At 35.5% G+C, this 21,794-nt stretch overlaps 1 protein-coding gene across 11 annotated transcripts in view; it reads left to right on the top strand.

The window, feature by feature from the left end:
- Window positions 1-21,794, top strand: part of VPS13A (vacuolar protein sorting 13 homolog A) — a 196,918-nt gene that overhangs the window by 106,545 nt on the left and 68,579 nt on the right. For all 11 annotated transcript variants that reach the window (XR_004971254.1, XR_004971255.1, XR_004971256.1 and 8 more), the window contains 10 exons: window positions 2,241-2,368; window positions 2,722-2,891; window positions 3,646-3,863; window positions 4,783-5,015; window positions 11,606-11,698; window positions 12,380-12,736; window positions 14,055-14,156; window positions 15,730-15,885; window positions 16,063-16,318; window positions 17,897-18,057. Coding sequence is in view for 8 of the 11 variants with exons in the window: in XM_036330768.1 (XP_036186661.1) it covers window positions 2,241-2,368; window positions 2,722-2,891; window positions 3,646-3,863; window positions 4,783-5,015; window positions 11,606-11,698; window positions 12,380-12,736; window positions 14,055-14,156; window positions 15,730-15,885; window positions 16,063-16,318; window positions 17,897-18,057 (1,874 nt within the window). In the remaining 3 variants the exon portion in view is untranslated. The remainder of the gene's footprint in view (window positions 1-2,240; window positions 2,369-2,721; window positions 2,892-3,645; window positions 3,864-4,782; window positions 5,016-11,605; window positions 11,699-12,379; window positions 12,737-14,054; window positions 14,157-15,729; window positions 15,886-16,062; window positions 16,319-17,896; window positions 18,058-21,794) is intronic.

Below are 21,794 nucleotides of genomic sequence, written 5' to 3'. Positions count from 1 at the left end.
GCTTATCTATCCCAACATGGATCCCCTTTTCCAGTTTTTTTCTCCTTCCTTCCTCTTCTCCCTTATTCCTATTGCAGCATTTATCCCAGATGAGATATTTTATATTGATAATAGCCATATCAGAGTATTAGAGGTGTCAAGAGAGGATGAGCATGAATAAATTTTGGATTTCAACAAATATTTAAAGGGTAGATGGAAGGGACAGAACAGAGGGAATCATGGAGAAAGGCTGTTTATCCAATGTTGGCTATAATGTGCTATGTGGAACCTTACGGGTTCTAAGTTTAGCATCAGTACAGAGAATAGGGTCTCTTAGGGGTGCTGGGATGATTTTGCTTCACAAGAACAGAGTTCTCATTCTGGCATTTTGGGAGATCCCCAAACCTACCTATATTAAAGAGCAACCGACTAGCTCACAAAATCCACCCTTGCAAAGCCCTGAGATTTTTACACAGCTTTGTCAGTCAAGGAGAATCCTAACACACAAACAACCATACATTTATAACATTGTAGGAAACCCCATCTTCGCTTGTTAGAATAACCAACCTAGTCCTTTACTGTTAAATATTATTGGACAGATATGAAGAAAATCACAAGAACCTGAGCATGAAAGAAACTAACATAAACAGAATAGGTAATTGGAATTAGATCTATCATCAGTAAAACTGAATGGGATGGAATGGATAGATGATAAAAGACTATGGAGCCATATAGTCAAATTTCTAAGAAAATTATTTTGAAGTTAGGCTTCTATATAAGGCCAAACCATCACCCAAATGTGAAAACACAATAATTTGCAGATGTTTAGTCCCACAAAGTTTACTTCTTTCATACTCATTCCTGAATAAATTAGTTTTAAAGTATATTCTAGCAAAACAAGGAATTCAGGAAAGAGGAAGACATAGGATACAAAAACAAAGGGCCTAACCAGGAGTACACGGAAATGGAATCCCAAAATATTTTGTTACTGGGATGTGTAGTAAAAAGTACTTCATTTTCATTAAAGAGAAATTCAGAATATCTTAAGAAAAAAAGTGGAAGAATGTCTTCAAGAAGAAAAGTAGCATAAATTCCATAATATATATAGAATGAGGGATTAATTTCAGTAATTTCCCCGTTAACCACGGGAATCCTTTTCAAGACCCCCAGTGGATGTCTGGAACTTAGTACCTAATGCTATGTATATTATGATTTTTCCTGTATATATATACCTGTGATAAAATTTAACTTATATATTAGCCACAATAAATGATTAACAACAACTAATAAAGTATAGAACAATTGTAACAATATTAAGTAAAATAAAGGTTACTTGAACACAAGTCTGTGATACCACAACAGTCCATCTGATAACTGACAGGACTATTAACTGACTAACAGGCAGGTAGTATATACATAGTGGATATGCTGGACAAAGACATGATTTCACATCCTGGGCAGGATGGAGGGGTCAGCATACAATTTTATTATGCTACTTAAATAGTGCACAATTTAAAACTTATGAATTATTTCTGACATTTTTCATTTAACCCTTTCAGACCTTGGTTGACCATGGGAAACATACCACAGAAAGTGTAGCCGTGGATAAGGGGGACTACTATACGTACCTTCCATAAGTGATATAGAGAGAAAGACATGCTTTCTGTTCCTAGGAAGGGAGAAATTGCTACAAACAGTCAGGTGCAGAAGTGGAGGAGATTTTGCGTGATTTTGAAAAATTGTTAGCATGTGATAAGAGATTTTCTTTTGAGAGATGTACTAGTTGTAATGTAGCAGCAGAAGAACTATTATAATAAACGATTGAAAATTATTACATAGCTATAGTTAATCAGACATGGAAGACTTAATCTGTAAATAAGAATTTAAATGTTATTAGCTACGTTAACCTAGTAGTAACCATTGTTAACCGAGCAAAGCTGGAAAGAGGAAGATGGGACCAATAAAGGAAATACATGGTAAGGACTTAAAATATAGGCAGTGCAAAGGTAATGTCTAAAATGTGCAGGATGTAAAATAGACATTTCAATATATTATTTTAATCATTCACCTATAGAAATTTTTACCCATTACCCAATTTCAACAATTAGTATAATATGTCTGCTTTTATTGCTACTATAACTCTTCTCCTCTTCTATACACATTTGATTAATAATTCTGTTAAATATATTTTAAGGCTGTTTTAATGAGTTCTAGCTTTCCTGATTTTTTTTCTTTTATCTAATAACTTTAATTTTTCCAAGGAACAACTGTAGTGACAGCTGCTATGGTAGAAGTACATTCATGTGCTGCTCAAGTTAAGACAACTCTAAATATGAGTTTCAAAACTGATTATCTCACCATGATACTGTATAGTCCAGGTCCTGAACAGGTAAGTTGAGGGAAAAAATATGTTTTTTACTTGATGAAAATTATATAGTGAATATTTATTAAAATGCCAATTATTAATATTTTATGTACATTTTGGAGTATCTGTTCCTGTGAGAAAAATTATTGATCTCTTCATTTTACTAATAAAATAATTTTAACCATTTCCCTTTTAAAATGAGTTATCTTTGCTATAGTTAGTGATGTGAAAACTAAATTTTTTAATTAAAGTCAATATATTTTTTGGCCTTTCTTAGTGAGAGCCCTTTGGAGATAGAGAATGTGGTAGTATATAATTAAAAAATGTGTCATATATATGTGTTTGTGTAAAATTTATATTGATTTTCTCTTCTGCAGGTTTCCTTTACAGATGTTCGTGATCCTTCTCTGACACTTGCTGAATTTAAGTTGGAGAATATAATAAGTACTTTAAAAATGTATACAGATGACTCAGTATTTTCTGCCTTCTCATTAAAAAATTGTATTTTAGATGATAAAAGGCCTCATGTCAAGAAGGCAACTCCTAGGTAATAGTGTTCTGCATTTTTACTTGAAATATGGTTGATATTTTTTATAAAAGTTATTCCCAAAGTTGCACATTCATTTTTTGGGCACATCCTTAATATCATCAGAGCTTTCAATTCAGTGAAGTCATGGTTCCCAGTCACCATTTTAAATGTCCGGGTGGCTTGGTTGGTTGAAGAATCATCTCATACATCACAAGGTGGCAGATTCCATTCCCTGTCAGGGCTCATACGCAGGTTGCGGGTTTGATCCCAGGTCGGGTGCATCTGAGAGGCAACGGATTGATGTTTCTCATATCGATGTTTTTCTCTCTCCCTCCCACCTTCCCTCCTTTCTTCTTTCTCCAAAAATAATTAATTAATTAAAGACATAATATGTCTTGTTTCAGTTATGTGCTCTTGCTGGATGGTTGATAGATTAATTAAATAAAAATAATCAGTGTAATTTTTTGTGTGTTTTTTTCAAATTAATTTATATTATCAAAATTATTATCAATTCAAAATTTAATGGGAAATATATGAAAAATCAGCTGAGATTCCAAATTCTGATAATTTCTTAAAGACACACGAACTAATTTATAAAAGTTATATTCCAGAAGTTTGTAAATCTATTATTATTTGGAGTACTTTGAGATCTTTCTATGATAACCGACTTTAGATGCTGGTTGGCTGTCAGTGAAAGGGATAAGTAGTCTTTGGGTTTTATTGGTGTGTTTGGTTATTTGTAAGCTATTCACAGGAATATTGTGTTTTTCAGAATGATAGGATTGACAGTTGGATTTGACAAAAAAGATATGATGGATGTAAAGTATAAGAAAATCAGAGATGGTTGGATGTCTGATGTAGTCCTTCAAGAAACATATATTTGTGCAAGTGTGGAATTTCTGCTGACAGTTGCAAATGTCTTTCTTGAAGCCTACACCACAGGCACTGCTGTAGAAACCAATGTTCAAGCATGGGCTGCTAAGGAAGAAGGTTAGTTATTAACTAAAATATTTAATATCTATGTTAATCAAGTGTTACAATAGCACTTACCTTGATTAGCTTTGTAGATCAGCAATTTTCAACCTGCGTGCCACAAGAGTTTTTAAAACATGAAATATCTGACTATTTAATCAGGGGCACTGACCTCTTTTCTCTTAAATTGTCAAGTAAAAAAATGACAACAGCCAACATATCAATCTCCGTTTGATACGAATGAATGAAATTTATTTCCTTTTTTTTTTTTGTCAGATTGGCAAAAAATATTTGATATGCTGCAGAATTCTAGTTTCTAGTTTATGAGATGAAAAAGGTTGAAAATAGCAGTTCTAATCAACGAGGTTAAATGAATTAATAAATTAAAATTTTATTTTTAAGAGGAAAATGTGCTTTCTGCTGGGATGTGCAGTTTACATATTTTTCAAGGTGTAACTATATGTTGGGTTCAAAAATTAATGAGACCTGCATTAGAATAAGTACTTGTACTTAACTTCAGACAATCATTTGAAAGAATTTGCTGGAAGAAAACCTGCAGGGAGAAATAATGAACCAACCACTTATTTTCATTATTAAAGATAGTATTTCAACTTAAAACATTCTTACTTTTTGTTTTATTTATAGTTTTCTACTGTATTTTACATTTGTATTTGTGGTGCAGTGGAAAGCGTATTATGTTGAGAGTTAGAAACTGGGTTAGTTTTCAGCTCTGCCCTGGTGGAGATTTCCCCCCACATTTTTAAATGTACTTATGACTCTCTTCTTCAAATCTTACATTATAGATTTCTTTGGGACCTAAGATGCCTTTAGTTTTTACTTAGAATGAAAATAACATTTTCCCATAAATAATACATTTTTCATAAAATGTGTAGCAAAGATTTATAAATATTTTAAATTATTTTTATTTCTATTTTAGTACCTGCACAGATACAAGAAAAGTGGGAAGTGAATATTCTTATTAAAAATCCTGAAATTGTGTTTGTGGCTGATATGACAAGAAATGATGCTCCTGCCTTAGTCATTACAACACAATGTGAAATTTGTTGCAAGGGTGACCTTGAAAACAATACAATGACTGCTGCTATTAAAGATCTCCAAATGAGAGCATGCCCATTTCTTCCTGACAAGAGAAAAGACAGAATCACTACTGTGAGTTTACTATTTAGTTATCTGTTTTATATTTTGTATATACCACTTTAGGAACCTACCTATAGACTTTCTAATCTTTCTTTATAAAGTACTTTTTTTTGTTTTTTGGAGAGCCTAATCTGGATTATTAATATACCACTTTGAAACTCTTTTTCATTCTTCCAGTTGTTCCTCATTTTTTTATGTATTTGTGGGCATAGTCTCACTAAGAAGCTGCCTTCATCTTCACTTTTTTTGAGACCTTACTCGCACATACTATCCGTGTCAGTTCCACACTGCTCTTTTGCCTTGAAAACTATCTACCACTTGTTTGAGATGTTGCAATTTTGCCATTTTTTCATATTTTTCTCCCATCTGGACACTTTTCCTTTGATGTATGTGTTTGCTTTTCTCCATGCAATGTATTTGAACGTTAGCCATTTGCTTTGAAATACTTCCCATTTGTATATTACTCTAGCAACTTAATGACTTTCCTCCTCTTCATAACTGATTAAAATTTATTTCTTCAAAGAAATCTTTTCAAGTTAACTATCTGACTCCTAGTACTCTTATACAACACTTATAAAAATGTGTAGTCTTTTAAAGGAATAATAGAAGCATAAATGTTCTAAAAATTATCAACATAGAAATGTAAGCTATAATTCTCTAGTTTGCAAGGCTGATGGCTCGTCACTAAGAAAAGAGAGGATATAGAAAACAGTGCATACTGATTCTCTTTTAGGTGAATACTTAGAAATTTTATATATTTCTTCTACTCACATCATTTGGCATGAATGTAGCTAGGTGACCATACTTATCTGCAAAAACAGCTGGAGAATGTGTCCTTCTTCCCCTTCTTCCTCTTCCTTCCTCCTCCTCTTTTTTTTTTTTTGTGTGTGTGTGTGTGTGTGTGATATTTTGTGCCCAGATAAATCTTGTATTAATTACTGTGAAGAAAAAAAAAAGAACAGATATCAAGACAACCAGAGGTTCTTCCCACAGTTCACTAAATGTTTTATTCCTTTGTCTATACTGATAATCCATGCTTGTCTTTTCTCACCTCCACCTCAAGGGTTACAGTCTCAGCTCAAAATCCAGAATCTTTAGATGATCATTTTCTTTGTTGAGTCTGTATGTGATTTCTCTGGAGAATTGTAAATAGGGGAGGTTTGTCAGGTGAAGTGACATTTATGCCAATGCCTGAAAGATGAGTAGATATTAGCCAGCAGAGCTGAAACAGGAGGCATGGGAATGTGTTTCAGGATGACGGTATAACATGTGCAGAGAATCTGGGTTCCAGAGAGCACAAGTTCCCACCGCATATCTACCCACCTACCAACATCTACACTTATATACTCTGACTTTTTCTCGTTATTCTGTGGTTCTCAACTTGGGGCTGTCTTCCCACCACCAAGATAGTGTTTGTAAAGTAGGGAATGTATAGTGAGCTCTTATAGGCTTCTATAGATGTTGGATAGCTCAAGATTGCTTCTTTGAAGGGGAAGCAATAGCAGCAGGGAAATAATGCATTAATAGTGAAAATCATAATACAGGAGCTGTATGGTAAGAATTAGAGTAGAAAGGAAAAAAAATAAAAGTAGCACTAAAATTACAATGGATGTAGTTGGAGACAATAAAATAATACTAGTAGGGAAATAATTCCATTTTAAGATAATGTTTCTACATCTTCAATTGATGAATCCAGCCGTGGGCAAACTACGGCCCGCGGGCCTGATCCGGCCCATTTGAAATGAATAAAACTAAAAAAAAAAAAAGACCGTACCCTTTTATGTAATGATGTTTACTTTGAATTTATATTAGTTCACACAAACACTCCATCCATGCTTTTGTTCCGGCCCTCCGATCCAGTTTAAGAACCCATTGTGGCCCTCGAGTCAAAAAGTTTGCCCACCCCTGGAATAGACTGTATTGTATACAACTTGACTGTAGTGTAGTTTTGTCACTAACATGTTGGATCAGCTGCATTTAAAAAAATACATTTTTACTGACTTCAGAGAAAGGAAGAGAAAGGGAGATAGAGATAGAAACATCAGTGATGAGAGAGAATCATCAGTTGGTTGCCTCCTGCACACCCCCTACTGGGGATCAAGCCTGCAGCCCAGGCATGGAATCGAACCGTGACCTCCTGGTTCATAGGTTAATGCTCAACCAAAGAGCCACACCGGCCAGACGATCAGCTGCATTTTTAATCCTAGGGAACTTAATTAGACTTGAAAATAAAAGAGTTGGATAAGGAACAAAACAAACGTTCATACTTATTTTGGGAAGGGAGTTAGAAACTTTTTTATGTATTTATAATAGTACTTTTTGGTTTTGTTTTTTGCCTTACCTAAGATGAAGATATAACACAAATTTTATGTTGGAAGTTGTGGATTATGTATTGTAATATGGTTATAATTTCCTATCCCTGAAGTTTCAAGAAATAATATATTGAATATGAAAGTCATGTACTAGTTGCTCTTGCTGATTTATTAGAACAATAGTGAATTTTAATGTGATTTCTTTGGAGAATGAATTTGGTTATCATATTTGTTCTGATTTATTTTTCACTTTTAATATAAGCAGAATTCTAAAATGGCCCTGAAGATTTCTACCTCCTGTTGCATGTGCCCAGTATAGTCCGCTCCCTTTGAGTATGGATAGGATCAGTGAATATAATTAGGTTACTAATCAGTTAATTGGGTTAACTAAAGAGAAATTCTGGATGGGCCTAACCTAATTTTTAAAATCCTGGCATTGAAGAAGTAAGCTGCTATGTGGGGAAGGCTGCATGGCAAGAACCTATGAGCAACTTACTAGTAGGTGTCAAAAGCAGTCTCTGGCTGACAGCACAAGCCAATGGAGATCTCAGTTTTAGGGCCACAAAGAAATAAATTCTACTGATAACCTGAATGAGTTTGGGAGCAGATCTTTTTCAGTCAAGCCTCAAGATAAAGATGCAACCAGCTGATAACTGATTTCAGCAAGATTCCTGACCCATGAAAATGAGGAAAAGTAAATTAGTATTGTTTTAAGCTACTAAGTTCATGGTACTTTGTTACTCAGTAATAGGAGAATACAGATTTTTAAAAAAATACATATTATATTGATTTTTTACAGAGAGGAAGGGAGAGGGATAGAGAGTTAGAAACACCGATGAGAGAGAAACATCAATCAGCTGCCTCTTGCACACTCCCCACTGGGGATGTGCCCGCAACCAAGGTACATGCTCTTGACCAGAATCGAACCTGGGACCTTTCAGTCTGCAAGCTGATGCTCTATTCACTGAGCCAAACCGGTTAGGGCAAGAATACAGATTTTTTTTTTTTTTTAACAGAAATAAGATGTAGCAATTATTTAAAATGTGGGAGCATCTTTGGAACTGGGTAGTATGCAGAAGCTGGAGGAATTTTGAATAGAATGATAGAGAAAGCCTAACTTGTGTCGATCAGACTTTTGGTAGAAACATGGTCTTTGAGGACACTGCTAACGAGGACTTAGAAAGAAGATAAAAGACATATTATTGGAAACTATAGGGATTGCTTGATATGTAGTCCCAGAAAGCTTTGAAAAATGGTGTCTTGAACCCCCAACATTCTACTGGCAGAAAGCAGGAGGATAAAAAAGCAACTACTCAGCTGTGTATTTGTGCTACCTTTTATAAAGAAGGAAGAATGACTCAGGGTGGAGCTGAGAGCCACAGATAATTGCTATTAGGCTTTGAAACCTAATCAAGAAACATTTACTTGACTGGATTTCAGAACTGCTTTGGACAAGTGACTCCTTTTTACCTTCCATTTATCCAGCTTGATTAGGAATGTCTGTAATTGTTATCCTATGTCTGTCCCACCATTCTGTGTTAGGAATGATGGGGGCAGATAACTCATCTTAGTTTCACAATTCCATAAAGGGAGAGAAATTGTGCCCTAGCAGCTACATTTAATAGATTATACCCAGGAATTTCATCAGGACCTGGAGCTGATTTAGTTTTAGACTTTGAGCTGGTAAGAAATAGATGATATTTTGGATTTTTTAATCAATGAGAGCTATAGATGAGATAGAGGTGTGATGAGATACAGATTTAGAAAATGTGATTTTGGACTTTGAGCTATAATGGAATGAGACTGTTCGGAACCTTAGGAGGAGGTGAATATATTTTGTGTTTGGAAGGAATATGGTGACTGGGTGCTAGAGGGTAGAATCCTGCTTACCACAGTTAAGAAAAACTCAGCTAATTTATAATTGCATTAAGAATTATTAAGTAAATCTAATGTATTTATAATTTTTACATCTCATCTTTTTTTTTTAATATATTTTATTGATTTTTTTTAATTAAATCTTTATTGTTCAGATTATTACATTTGTTCCTCTTTTTCCCCCCCATAACTCCCCTCCTCCCAGTTCCCGCCCCACCCTCCGCCCTCACTCCCCACCCACTGTCCTCATCCATAGGTGCACGATTTTTGTCCAGTCTCTTCCCGCATCTCCCACACCCCTTTCCCCCCCAAGAATAGTCAGTCCATTCCCTTTCTATGTCCCTAATTCTATTATAATCAACAGTTCATTCTGTTCATCAGATTATTTATTCACTTGATTCTTAGATTCACTTGTTGATAGATGCATGTTTGTTGTTCATAATTTGTATCTTTACCTTTTTCTTCCTCTTCCTCTTCTTAAAGGATACCTTTCAGCATTTCATATAATCCTGGTTTGGTGGTGATGAACTCCTTTAGCTTTTCCTTATCTGTGAAGCTCTTTATCTGACCTTCAATTCTGAATGATAGCTTTGCTGGATAAAGTAATCTTGGTTGTAGGTTCTTGGTATTCATCACTTTGAATATTTCTTGCCACTCCCTTCTGGCCTGCAAAGTTTCTGTTGAGAAATCAGCTGACAGTCGTATGGGTATTCCCTTGTAGGTAACTGAGTTTCTTTCTCTTGCTGTTTTTAAGAGTCTCTCTTTATCTTTTGCTCTTGGCATTTTAATTATGATGTGTCTTGGTGTGGTCCTCTTTGGATTCCTTTTGTTTGGGGTTCTCCGCGCTTCTTGGACCTGTAAGTCCGTTTCTTTCACCAGGTGGGGGAAGTTTTCTGTCATTATTTCTTCAAATAGGTTTTCAATATCTTGCTCTCTCTCTTCTTCTGGCACCCCTATAATTCTGATGTTGGTACGCTTGAAGCTGTCCCAGAGGCTCCTTACACTGTCCTCACATTTTTGGATTCTTTTTTCATTTTGCTTTTCCGGTTGGGTGTTTTTTGCTTCCTCGCATTTCAAATCATTGACTTGATTCTTGCGCTCCTCTGGTCTGCTGTCGGGAGTGTGTATAATATTCGTTATTTCAGTCCGTGTATGCTTAATTTCTAGTTGGTTCCCCAATATAGCATCGAGGGTCTCATTAGTTTTCTTGTAGGTCTCATTAAGTTTATCGGCGGCTTCTAAACAGTTCTTGAGAGACCTTAAAAGTGTGGGTTCTGAACTCTATATCTTCCATTGACAATTTTGTCCTGTTTCTTTGTCTCCGCATTTTGTTATGCTTCCTTGGTGCACCCCCTATTGGTCTTTGTTCGCAGTCTTATAATTAAACCTTGATTGTTGTAGCTAATACCAGGGAGGGTTTGACCTCCAGGCCAAGTGGCTATGAGAATCAGCTGTGTCAGCAGTGAGAGAACTTCTGTCCTCTAGGGAGGTGCTAATCTAGCCTTTGCCTGAGGCTATCCGGCAAATGCCTCTGTGCAGGGCTTGGGCGGGGCGGGTCGCACAGGATCCACAGGGTGGGCCGGAGAGAGCAGTTATGGCGGCTCTCAGTCCTGTCCCCATGGGCTCTGCCTCTCTGAGTCCCAGCACCCGCTGCAAAGCTCGGAGAGAAAGCTGCACTCGCTCTGACTGAAGCCAGACAGTCCCGCTTCTCCCGTTTGAGTCTGGGTCGCTAAAGACTCGCCCGGAGCTGGAGCTCAGAGTCTGCGACTCCCTCCCGATTGGAAAAGCCAACCGCGCCCTCCGCCGCCAGCCCGCTCCGCGCACGTCGCACCTCAGAATTTGACTTCAGCACTGCGCCTCCTCTGAGTGTCCGTATGCGTTTCTCTTTCCTCCTAGTTGTAGGACTTCCACTCAGCCAGCGTTCCTGTGGTTCTGGGTGATGTCCCTTCCATCTTTTAGTTTCACTTTTGAAGTAGTTGTTCAAAGCAGCAAACTCCGGCGTTAACCTATGCCGCCATCTTGGTTCCTCTTCTTCTTTTCTATCTACATCTCATCTTTTATAGCTTTTTCTGTATAGATTAATTTATTTCATTGTAATTTTATAATGGAAAAGATGCCATAATAAAATTTTTATTCTAGTAAGTAAAATGAAATATATAATACACATTTTACATATTTCTATAGTTAAGCATATTCAAGAAGTCCTACATATTGTTTTATTAATACTGCTCATATTAGTACTTGATATTATAATGAGTAAGTAAAGGGAAGTAAGAAGTGTGTTATTGAGTCACTTATTTTTCAACAGTTTTGAATAGCTTGTCTATTTAATATAGTTAGCTATTACTAGGAAAGCCTTTAAATAAAACTATTTTAAGAACAATGGTAATTTAGTGTTACTGATTTTTCTCATAGGTTTTGCAGCCCTGTGACTTGTTCTATCAAGCTACTAAGATAGGCACAGATCCACAAGTGATTGATATATCACTAAAATCGCTGACACTAAAGGTAAGTTAAAATGTCAGTCATTTAGATCTTTAGTGAACTTTTAAAAAAATTAATAAACTAGTAATAAACAGTTATCACAGCAAGTCTTTTAATTGTTAAGTAAGCAAAAAAGAAGCTATGTTTTAAAAATCTCTCTATATAAAAGCCTAATATGCTAATTGTTCCTCCCACTGTTCGACCAGTCGCTGTGACATGCACTGACCACCAGGGGGCAGATGTTTAGAGCAGTAGGTTAGCTTGCTGCTGGGGTCCAGCCAATCGAGACTGGGCGAGACTGGCCAGTAATGCTCTGGAGCCCTCCCACAGTCCCTCCCCAGCTGGCTGGCCCTGATAGGCCCTGATCAGGACTGGGCAAGATGGGCCGGACATGCCCTGGAGACCTCCCACGGTCCGTCTCTGGCCCCAATTGTGCACCAGTGGTGTCCCTTGGCCTGGACTGCACCCTCTCGTAATCCAGGACCCCTTGGGGGATGTCAGAGAGCTGGTTTCAGCCCAGTCTCCACAGGCCAGGCCGAGGGACCCCACCTGTGCAGGGAATTATATTTGTGGTTTCATGGTAATAATATTATTATTTCAACATTAATTATGATTCTTCAGCAAATATATTTAAATGTCCTTGAAGTATGTATTTTTAAAAGCTGCATAAGTAGATTATTTATTAGTTTAAATTTTTTTCCTTAGGTTTCACCAGTTATCATAAATACTGTGATTACCATAACTGCAGCACTTTATACAACTAAGGAAACCATCCCACAAGAAACTGCTTCTTCTACAGCACATTTATGGGAAAAGAAGGATACAAAGACTTTAAAAATGTGGTTTCTTGAAGAACCAAATGAAGTGAAAAACATAGCTCCCACAACTGAATTGGTACCCAAAGGAGAGATAATAAAAATGAACATTGATTCTATTTTCATAGTTCTTGAGGCTGGGGTTGGTCATAGAACAGTGCCTATGCTTTTGGCAAAATCATGTTTTTCAGGGGAAGGCAAAAACTGGAGTTCCCTCATAAATCTCCACTGTCAGCTTGAGCTAGAAGTAAGTAAATATAGTATTTTTTCTAGATTTTATAACAAATAATGATACATATGGAATATTTTTAGAATCTTATTTAAATATTTAAGCATATTGTAAATATGTTGGCTCAGAAACCTTTTGGAAGAAAGTTTACAGATTTATGCCTTTGATAAAGTTTTATGTATACAGTAAGTCCTCAATGTCATTGATAGGTTTTGCCATTTTAAGCAAAAGGACATAAAACAAAACCAGTTTTACTGTAGCTAATTGATATGAAAAAGAGTTAAAATCCTACAACATCTCATCAGTGTTGTAACAAAACATTGTTGAACAAAATGTTACTTGAGGCCCTATTGTACTTTAACTTTAGACCACATGTCAACACTAAGTTTATATTTCAGTTGATTTGATCAATTTAAACACGATAGATTAATAGATTGTTGTTGATTAGATTCAAAATTCTTGTTTTTAGGAATTTAATGGAATACCTTTCTTCCTTTGAAAGAAAAATAAACTATTTCTGAATTTCTTCTAAAAGAGTAATATAAAGAATTAGAAGATGTCTTATACTTTTATATAATAATATTGTTATTATATATATACTTTTATATAATCTTTACACTGTAGTGAGAATCCACTAAGATCTTTAAATTTTTTGTATTTTATACAAGAAATTTGCTTTGAACCAATGTACATTTTGCTTCAGAATTTATCTATATAGAATCATCCCCAAAGCTACTTTGGTTTAAATTATTAATCGAGTTTGTCTAGTGGAAACTAATCTGATAATCTACCCTTATCAAAAAAATATGGAGATTTATAAGCTGCTATATTATTTGTATTAATACAGTTATATATTAATAGAGGTAGATATGACTGACTAGATTAAATTTTGTTCAAATTTTGGCTAGAATTTTCTATACTTTCCAGAGGATTTAATCTAGGATGTCCAGGAGGTTCAAAGAATTCAAATAAATAAACACTCATTGAATCCTGTGTTACTTGTTTTCAAAAAATCAGTGGAGGCAGACAGACATGTTAAAAAATTTCAATAATATATGATAGAGGAACACAGTCTTTTATGTTTAGCCTGGCCTGGAAGTTAAGGAAACATGATTAAAAGAGAGTTTTATCTGGATTAAATTATGGACGCTAAATTATTATGTTAATCAGGTGAGGAAAGTGCAGAGGGAGTGAATGTAGGAAACTAATGAGTGGCATGGTTTTTATATAGGAGAAATAGCACAGCCAAAAGGAATGGTAGTACTAAAAAACATGGAAGATCATTTTAGCAAATTCCAGAATGCCTTATTAAAAAAATTAAAAATTCTCATTATAGGTGCATTATTACAATGAAATGTTTGGTGTATGGGAACCTTTGCTTGAACCTTTAGAAATTGACCAGACTGAGGAATTTAGACCATGGAATCTTGGAATCAAGGTATATATATATATATATATATATTTTTTTTTTTAAAGGCAATATAGCATCTTTTTTTTTAATATATTTTATTGATTTTTTACAGAGAGGAAGGGAGAGGGATAGAGAGCTAGAAACATTGATGAGAGAGAAACATCGATCAGCTGCCTCCTGCACATCTCCTACTGGGGATGTGCCTGCAATCCAGGTACGTGCCCTTGACCGGAATCGAACCTGGGACCTTTCAGTCCACAGGCTGACGCTCTATCCACTGAGCCAAACCGGTTTCGGCGGAATCAAGGTATATTTAAAGTCTAAAAATTATTTTAAAATTGAGGATATCTACACCATACCAAACATACCAATTTCAATCTCAACAAAGTTCAACATTTTTCATTATTAGCCTTGCTGTATGCTTCCCTGTTTGACCTGTGCATGTAATTTTCAAATCCAAGGCCAGTGCCCTCCTGTGCTTTTTCAAATACAAATAATTATGTAATATTTATTATGTACTAGACATCTAAGTGATGTACTTTTGCTTTCACTCTTACAACAAGTGTCTGAAAACTGTACAGTTTCTAACTTCATTGTAACATGTGAAAGGACTGACACTAGAAAGGGCTTCACTAAAGTAATACCTTTAAAGTGGGGTGCAAATCTGGCTGCAGAGACCCTACTCATGTAAAATGCTGCAGCTAGCCTCTTGTAGGTTGCTGTTTAACCCGTGTTTCCTTTGTCTCTGAAGGATATGTATATGGAAGAAAACATATTTGTTTGAAATATGTTTAAAATAATTGAGTTTAACGTAATCATAAGAATCAGGACCTTTAGATGGATGAAATTGTGCTTCTGAAGCAGGAGACTATGAAATAACTGGCACGTTTCCTCCCTAATGACAACTCAGTCAACCTGCAGACAGATTTTCAGTGGTGTAAAGTCAATTAAAGTAACAACAAAGGTGACCAGCTTGGCATGTCCAGCTTTTGGTATTGGATCACTGCATTTGATTTTCCACATATTTCAGACAAAGGATTTACTAGTAGATAAAAGAACTTATTTGGTGGTTTTTAGGTTGGAATATACATGGGCCCTGGATCTGTGAATCCTAAAAAGAGGTAGATGTTATTGTTTCTCATGAGTTATGGGTCCTAGTGGCACTGTTCTGCAACTATTGTTGGACTTTTTAAGTCCCTGATTTTCTGTTCTTTATTTATAGCATGACCAATAGACTAAATAACTTTTCTCACTCTAAATTTTCATTTGCTATGAAATATGTGCCTTTCATTTTCATTCTGATGCCACATGCATTTAGTAATTTTGGTTTGTTTTTTTCCCCCCTTCTAAAATGTGCTTGTCATTTTAGTATTACTGAGGATGAGAAGAATTCTTCCCCTAATACTGCTCTTGTGCTAGGTGACCTTATTTGGTTGATTTCCAAGTAATTCCAATAAGACAGTGGAAGTAATAAAAATTTTTGCTCTCTCTAATGTTACTGGGATTTATCTAATGTTTGTTTTTCCTTTGCAAAATGAGTTATGTTGTGCGTCCAGGAACAAATTTTCTTTATATTTCTATAATTTACATGTCATTTTAGATGAAAAAGAAAGCAAAAAAGGCTATTGTTGAGTCAGATACTGAAGAAGATTACAGAGTGCCAGAATATAAAACTGTCATCAGTTTCTATTCAAAAGACCAACTAAACATTACATTATCCAAATGTGGTCTTGTAATGTTAAATAATTTAGTCAAGGTAAGAAAAGACATTTGAAACTTTAAATGTGACTGTACTACTCTGAGTTAAACCCTTCTCTTTTCTTGAATAAAAGTTTTTTATTAACTTATTTGTCATATGTTCATTAGTGTTGTGCTTGTCATTTGGTTTTCCACATTTCATTTTATTTTACTTATGATAACTCTACCTTATTAGGCATTTACAGAAGCGGCCACTGGATCTTCAACTGTCTTCATGAGGGATCTAGCGCCATTTATGATTTTAAATTCTCTTGGACTTACCATCTCTGTTTCACCAAGTGATTCTTTTAGTGTGCTCAACGTTCCAGTGGCAAAGTCATATATATTGAAAAATGAGGAAAGTTTAAGTATGGATTATGTCCGAACAAAAGACAATGATCATTTCAATGCAATGACCAGCCTAAGCAGCAAACTTTTCTTCATTCTTCTTAGTAAGTGATAAATTACCTTCCTAGGGCTTTCATTTCTTTTAAGTTATATTTTATATTCCATTTTACTCATTTCTGATATCTTACACATTTTTTATCTCCTTCCTAATAGGTTGGAAATTTTGTTTCTTTGTTTGTAGGACTTTCATTGCTATTGTCACTATATTTTTGTATTCCAAATTCTAACTTTCTTTATTCACTGCTTTCTTTAGAGCATGCTAATTTACTGCTTTATATTTTGGGGAAGAAAAATATCAGATCTCATTCTTAGTGCTGCTGAATGAATTCGAAATGAGGTTTGAATTTATGGAAATGACACATTTTAATGGTTATGGGTTTGTAAATGGTTTTTATGTTATACTTATTGAAGTGGAATTTTTTTTTTTTTGGTCCTTTCTGATTCCCAGAAGTTTTGCATTTTCATAGAAGTGAAAGCAAATAAATTCTTAAAGTATCATTCTAGCCCTATCTGGTTTGGCTCAGTGCATAGAGCGTCGGCCTGCAGACTGAAGGGTCCCAGGTTCGATTCCGGTCAAGGGCATGTACCTTGGTTGCGGGCATATCTCCACTAGGGGGTGTGCAGGAGGCAGCTGATTGATGTTTCTCTCTCATCGATGTTTCGAACTCTCTATCCCTCTCCCTTCCTCTCTGTAAAAAAATCAACAAAATATATTTTTAAAAAAATATTATCATTATAGCTGATATACTCACAGTGAGTTAAATAGTCCCAAAGCCTCACCCATACCACTTTCCGATACTTTGACATTTAAATAGTGAAGGTGGAGCACATTTGAAAGGTTAATTAGACTTTGGGTATGAGTACCAAAACTGATAACTAGTGCTCTTCTAGTAAAGAAATGATGCATAACAGTGGATAGGTTTCAGGTGTTGTCCAAACATTGTCATTTAATTGTTCTTGTCAGTTTTACCTCTATTAGTTTTTGAAGTAACATTTCATGTAATGATGTGGGGGGATTAATGTAAATAATGTAAAGAATTCATCCCTCAATACAGTATATGTATATATATTAGATAATTTGTATAAAATTTTATTTAATCAAATCCTACATGTCACAAAGTGCCACATGCTGAGAAAATTAACAATGGAAAAATTGCAGCTATCTTGGTAATTGCCAAAGATTGCCTGAAGATATTAGGCTCTGGTTATTATAACAGCAAATCTGAGATGCTTTCTTATATTTTATAAAATTCTTCTCATTACTTGTTTTGAAAAGGCTTATGAAACTTTTTTGTTCATAAGTGTTGTTATCTTAGGTCAAACTACTGAATGAGATTTTTTTTTCTATTAAAACAATTTTTTTATAAAGTCTTTTGAAGGTTTTAAATAAATGTGATGGAAATGCATTGTGGTTTCTTACAGTATCTCTTTGTATACATTATGTCTATACAAAAAACTACTCTTTGTATAATCCCTTTGTATAATCTTAAATCCAGAGACTTGAGTGACTATGTATTCATAACCTTAAGAAATCATCTGATGTTTCTGATGCTTAACATCTATTTAAAATTAACATATGATGATTTACAATAAAACTTTTCAAACATATATATTCAATTTAGCACCTGCTAACCACTCTACTGCTGATAAAATTCCCTTAACAAAAGTGGGACGACGACTGTACACTGTAAGGCACAGAGAATCTGGAGTTGAAAGATCTATTGTTTGTCAAATTGATGCAGTGGAAGGAAATAAGAAAGTAACAGTTCGCTCCCCAGTGCAGGTACGAAATGATAGTTTTTTGGGGGTCATATGCATATTTGTGTGCTAATAAAAAAATAAAATAAAGCAAATTGCTACCAAAAGCATACAAATTATAATAGCAGTGTAACTAATATCAAAAAGAAGAATCATTACCAGTAATTGTACTACTCTAATATGAGCAGTGATAGGAGTTTGTTCAATATACTTATAATTTTTGTATAAGACTATTTTGTAAAATCTTTTTATGGAGTATTTTGTAAAAAACTACAACTCATCAATATTTTGTTTGGGGTCTTTATAGTATGTATATATCCTTTTGTTTTATTTTATTTTATTTTTTTATTGCTTAAAGTATTACAAAGAGTATTACATATGTCTCCTTTTTTTCCCCCCGCCCTTGACAATCCCCTGGCCTCCCCTACCCCCCAGTGTCTTATGTCCATTGGTTATGCTTATATGCATGCATACAAGTCCTTTGGTTGACCTCTTACCCACCCCCCTCCTGCCCTCCCACCCTCCCCGGCCTTCCTGCTGTAGTTTGACAGTCTGTTCGATGCTGCTCTGCCTCTGTATCTATTTTTGTTCATAAGTTTATAATGGTCTTTATTATCCAGAAATGAGTGAGATCATGTGGTATTTTTCCTTCATTGACTGGCTTATTTCACTTAGCATAATGCTCTCCAGTTCCATCCATGCTGTTGCAAATGGTAAGAGTTCCTTCTTTTTTATAGCAGCATAGTATTCCATCATGTAGATGTACCACAGTTTTCTAATCCATTCATCTACAGATGGGCACTTAGGCTGTTTCCAGATCTTAGCTATGGTGAATTGTGCTGCTATGAACATAGGGGTGCATATATCCTTTCTGACTGGTGTTTCTGGTTTCTTGGGATATATTCCTAGAATTGGGATCACTGGGTCAAATGGGAGTTCCATTTTTAGTTTTTTGAGGAAACTCCATACTGTCTTCCATAGTGGCTGCACCAGTCTGCATTCCCACCAGCAGTGCACAAGTGTTCCTTTTTCTCCACATCCTCTCCAGCACTTGTCGTTTGTTGAATTGTTGATGATAGCCAGTCTGACAGGTGTGAGATGGTACCTCATTGTTGTTTTGATTTGCATCTCTCGGATGATTAGCGACTTTGAGCATGTTTTCATATGTCTCTTGGCTTTCTGAATGTCCTCTTTTGAAAGGTGTCTATTTAGGTCCTTTGCCCATTTTTTGATTGGATTGTTTATCTTCCTTTTGTTGAGTTGTATGAGTTCCCTATAAATGTTGGAGGTTAAACCCTTATCAGTGATAGCATTGGCAAATATCTTCTCCCATGTAGTGGGCTTTCTTGTTTTGTTGATAGTTTCTTTTGCTGTGCAGAAACTCTTTATTTTGATGTTGTCCCATTTGTTTATTTTCTCTTTAGTTCCCAATGCCCTAGGATCTGTATTGGTGAAGAAATTGCTTCGGCATATGTCTGAGATTTTGTTGCCTTTGGATTCTTCTAGTATTTTTATGGTTTCCCGTCGTATATTTAAGTCCTTTATCCTGTTTGAGTTTATTTTTGTGTATAGTGTAAGTTGGTGGTCTAGTTTCATTTTCTTGCATGTATCTGTCCAATTTTCCCAACACCATTTATTGAAGAGACTATCTTGACTCCATTGTATGTTCTTGCCTCCTTTGTCAAATATTAATTGAGCGTATTGGTTGGGGCTGATTTCTGGGCTCTCTATTCTATTCCATTGATCTATATGTCTGTTCTTGTGCCAGTACCAGGCAGTTTTGAGAACAGTGGCTTTGTAATACAACTTGATATCTGGTATTGAGATCCCACCTACTTTGTTCTTTCTCAGGATTGCTGCAGCTATTCGGGGTTGTTTTTTATTCCAGGTGAATTTTTGGAGAGTTCGTTCTAGGTCTGTGAAATATGCCATTGGTATTTTAATGGGAAGTGCGTTGAATTTATAGATTGCTTTGGGTAGTATGGACATTTTAATGATGTTGATTCTACCAATCCAAGAACATAGTATGTTCTTCCATCTGTTTATGTCTTCCTCTATCTCTTTTTTTCAACGTCCTGTAGTTTTCTGAGTAGAGGTCTTTTACCTCTTTAGTTAAGTTTATTCCTAGGTAGCTTAATTTTTTTGGTGCGATGGTAAATGGGATTGCTTTTTTAGTCTCTCTTTCTGCAAATTAACTATTGGTGTATAGAAATGCCATAGATTTCTTGGCGTTAGTTTTATATCCTGCTACATTGCCGAATTCTTTTATTAAGTCTAATAGTTTTTTGATGGAGTCTTTAGGGTTTTTTAAGTATAATATCATGTCATCTGCAAACAAGGACAGTTTTACTTCTTCTTTTCCAATTTGGATGCCTTTTATTTCTTCTTCTTGTCTAATTGCAATGGCTAATACTTCCAGTACTATGTCGAACAGAAGTGGTGAGAGGGGGCATCCCTGTCTTGTTCCTGTTCTGAGGGGAAATGGTGTTAGTTTTTGTCCATTGAGTATGATGTTGGCTGTGGGTTTATCATATATGGCTTTTATTATGTTGAGGTATGATCCTTCAATTCCCACCTTGCTGAGAGTTTTTATCAAAAATGGGTGTTGAATTTTATCAAACGCTTTTTCTGCATCAATTGATATGATTATGTGTTTTTTTTTCTTTCAATTTGTTTATGTGATGTATCACGTTTATTGATTTGCGGATATTGTACCATCCTTGTATCCCTGGGATAAATCCTACTTGGTCGTGGTGTATGATCTTTCTGATGTACTGCTGGATCCGATTTGCTAAGATTTTGTTGAGGATTTTGGCATCTATGTTCATGAGGGATATTGGCCTGTAATTCTCTTTCATTGTGTTGTCTTTACCTGGTTTTGTTATTAGGGTGATGGTGGCTTCATAGAATGAGTTTGGGAGAGAGAGAGATAGAAACATCAATGATGAGAGAGAATCATCCATCGGCTGCCTTCTGCACACCCCACATTGGGATTGAGCCTACAACCTGGGCATGTGTTCTGACCAGGAATCGAACCATGACCTCCTGGTTCATAGGTTGATGCTCAACCACTGAGCCACTCCAGCTGGGCTGTTTCCTTTTATTAATATTTATTTCTTTAACATTTATATGTATCTATTAATTTTTATTGGATACCTAAAATTGTGAATTTTACCTTGCCTGAAATATATTTCTTTTTGTATTCTTGAACTTTATTCTCCAATATAGTTATGTTACTTGGAAAGTGATCCTCTCAGTCCTTATTTTTAAACTTTTTAGGTGGGATTCAAGCAGCCTTTTAGTTCAGGGCTAATTTTGTACCATTAGCAAGTCACTGCAACTAATACCTTCTGTACTAAACAAGGTCATTTGAAGAAACAAATGACAGAATAAGCTTTTTAAAGTTGATAAAAAGTATATATATCCATACATCCAAACAACTTTGGTAGGTGAGAAAAGAAACTATGTGTCAGCACCAGAAATTGTTCTGCCTGCCCTTTTTAGGTAAATCTTTACCAAGCCTTAGAATCCCGAGATTTAAGAGTGTGCCCTACTCTCAAGACTTCAGTTCAGTACTGATTAGCACATTCACAGGAGTAAACTATCTAAGGCAGGGGTGGGGCACACCTGGCCCACCGGCCATATAAGGCCTGCAAAATCATTTGGTCTGGGCCTGCCAAGGCATTAGGGGTGAGTTTAATTAAATGTGCGACCAAATACAGCAGGCTAATTTTTAAGTTGATAATTTTGTATGGCCTGCGA

The sequence above is a fragment of the Myotis myotis genome, unplaced genomic scaffold (assembly GCF_014108235.1).
Source record: "Myotis myotis isolate mMyoMyo1 unplaced genomic scaffold, mMyoMyo1.p scaffold_m19_p_12, whole genome shotgun sequence".
NCBI classification, from domain to species: domain Eukaryota; kingdom Metazoa; phylum Chordata; class Mammalia; order Chiroptera; family Vespertilionidae; genus Myotis; species Myotis myotis.
The sequence above is the reverse complement of the archived record's forward strand: the minus strand, read 5'-3'. Positions and strand labels throughout refer to the sequence as shown.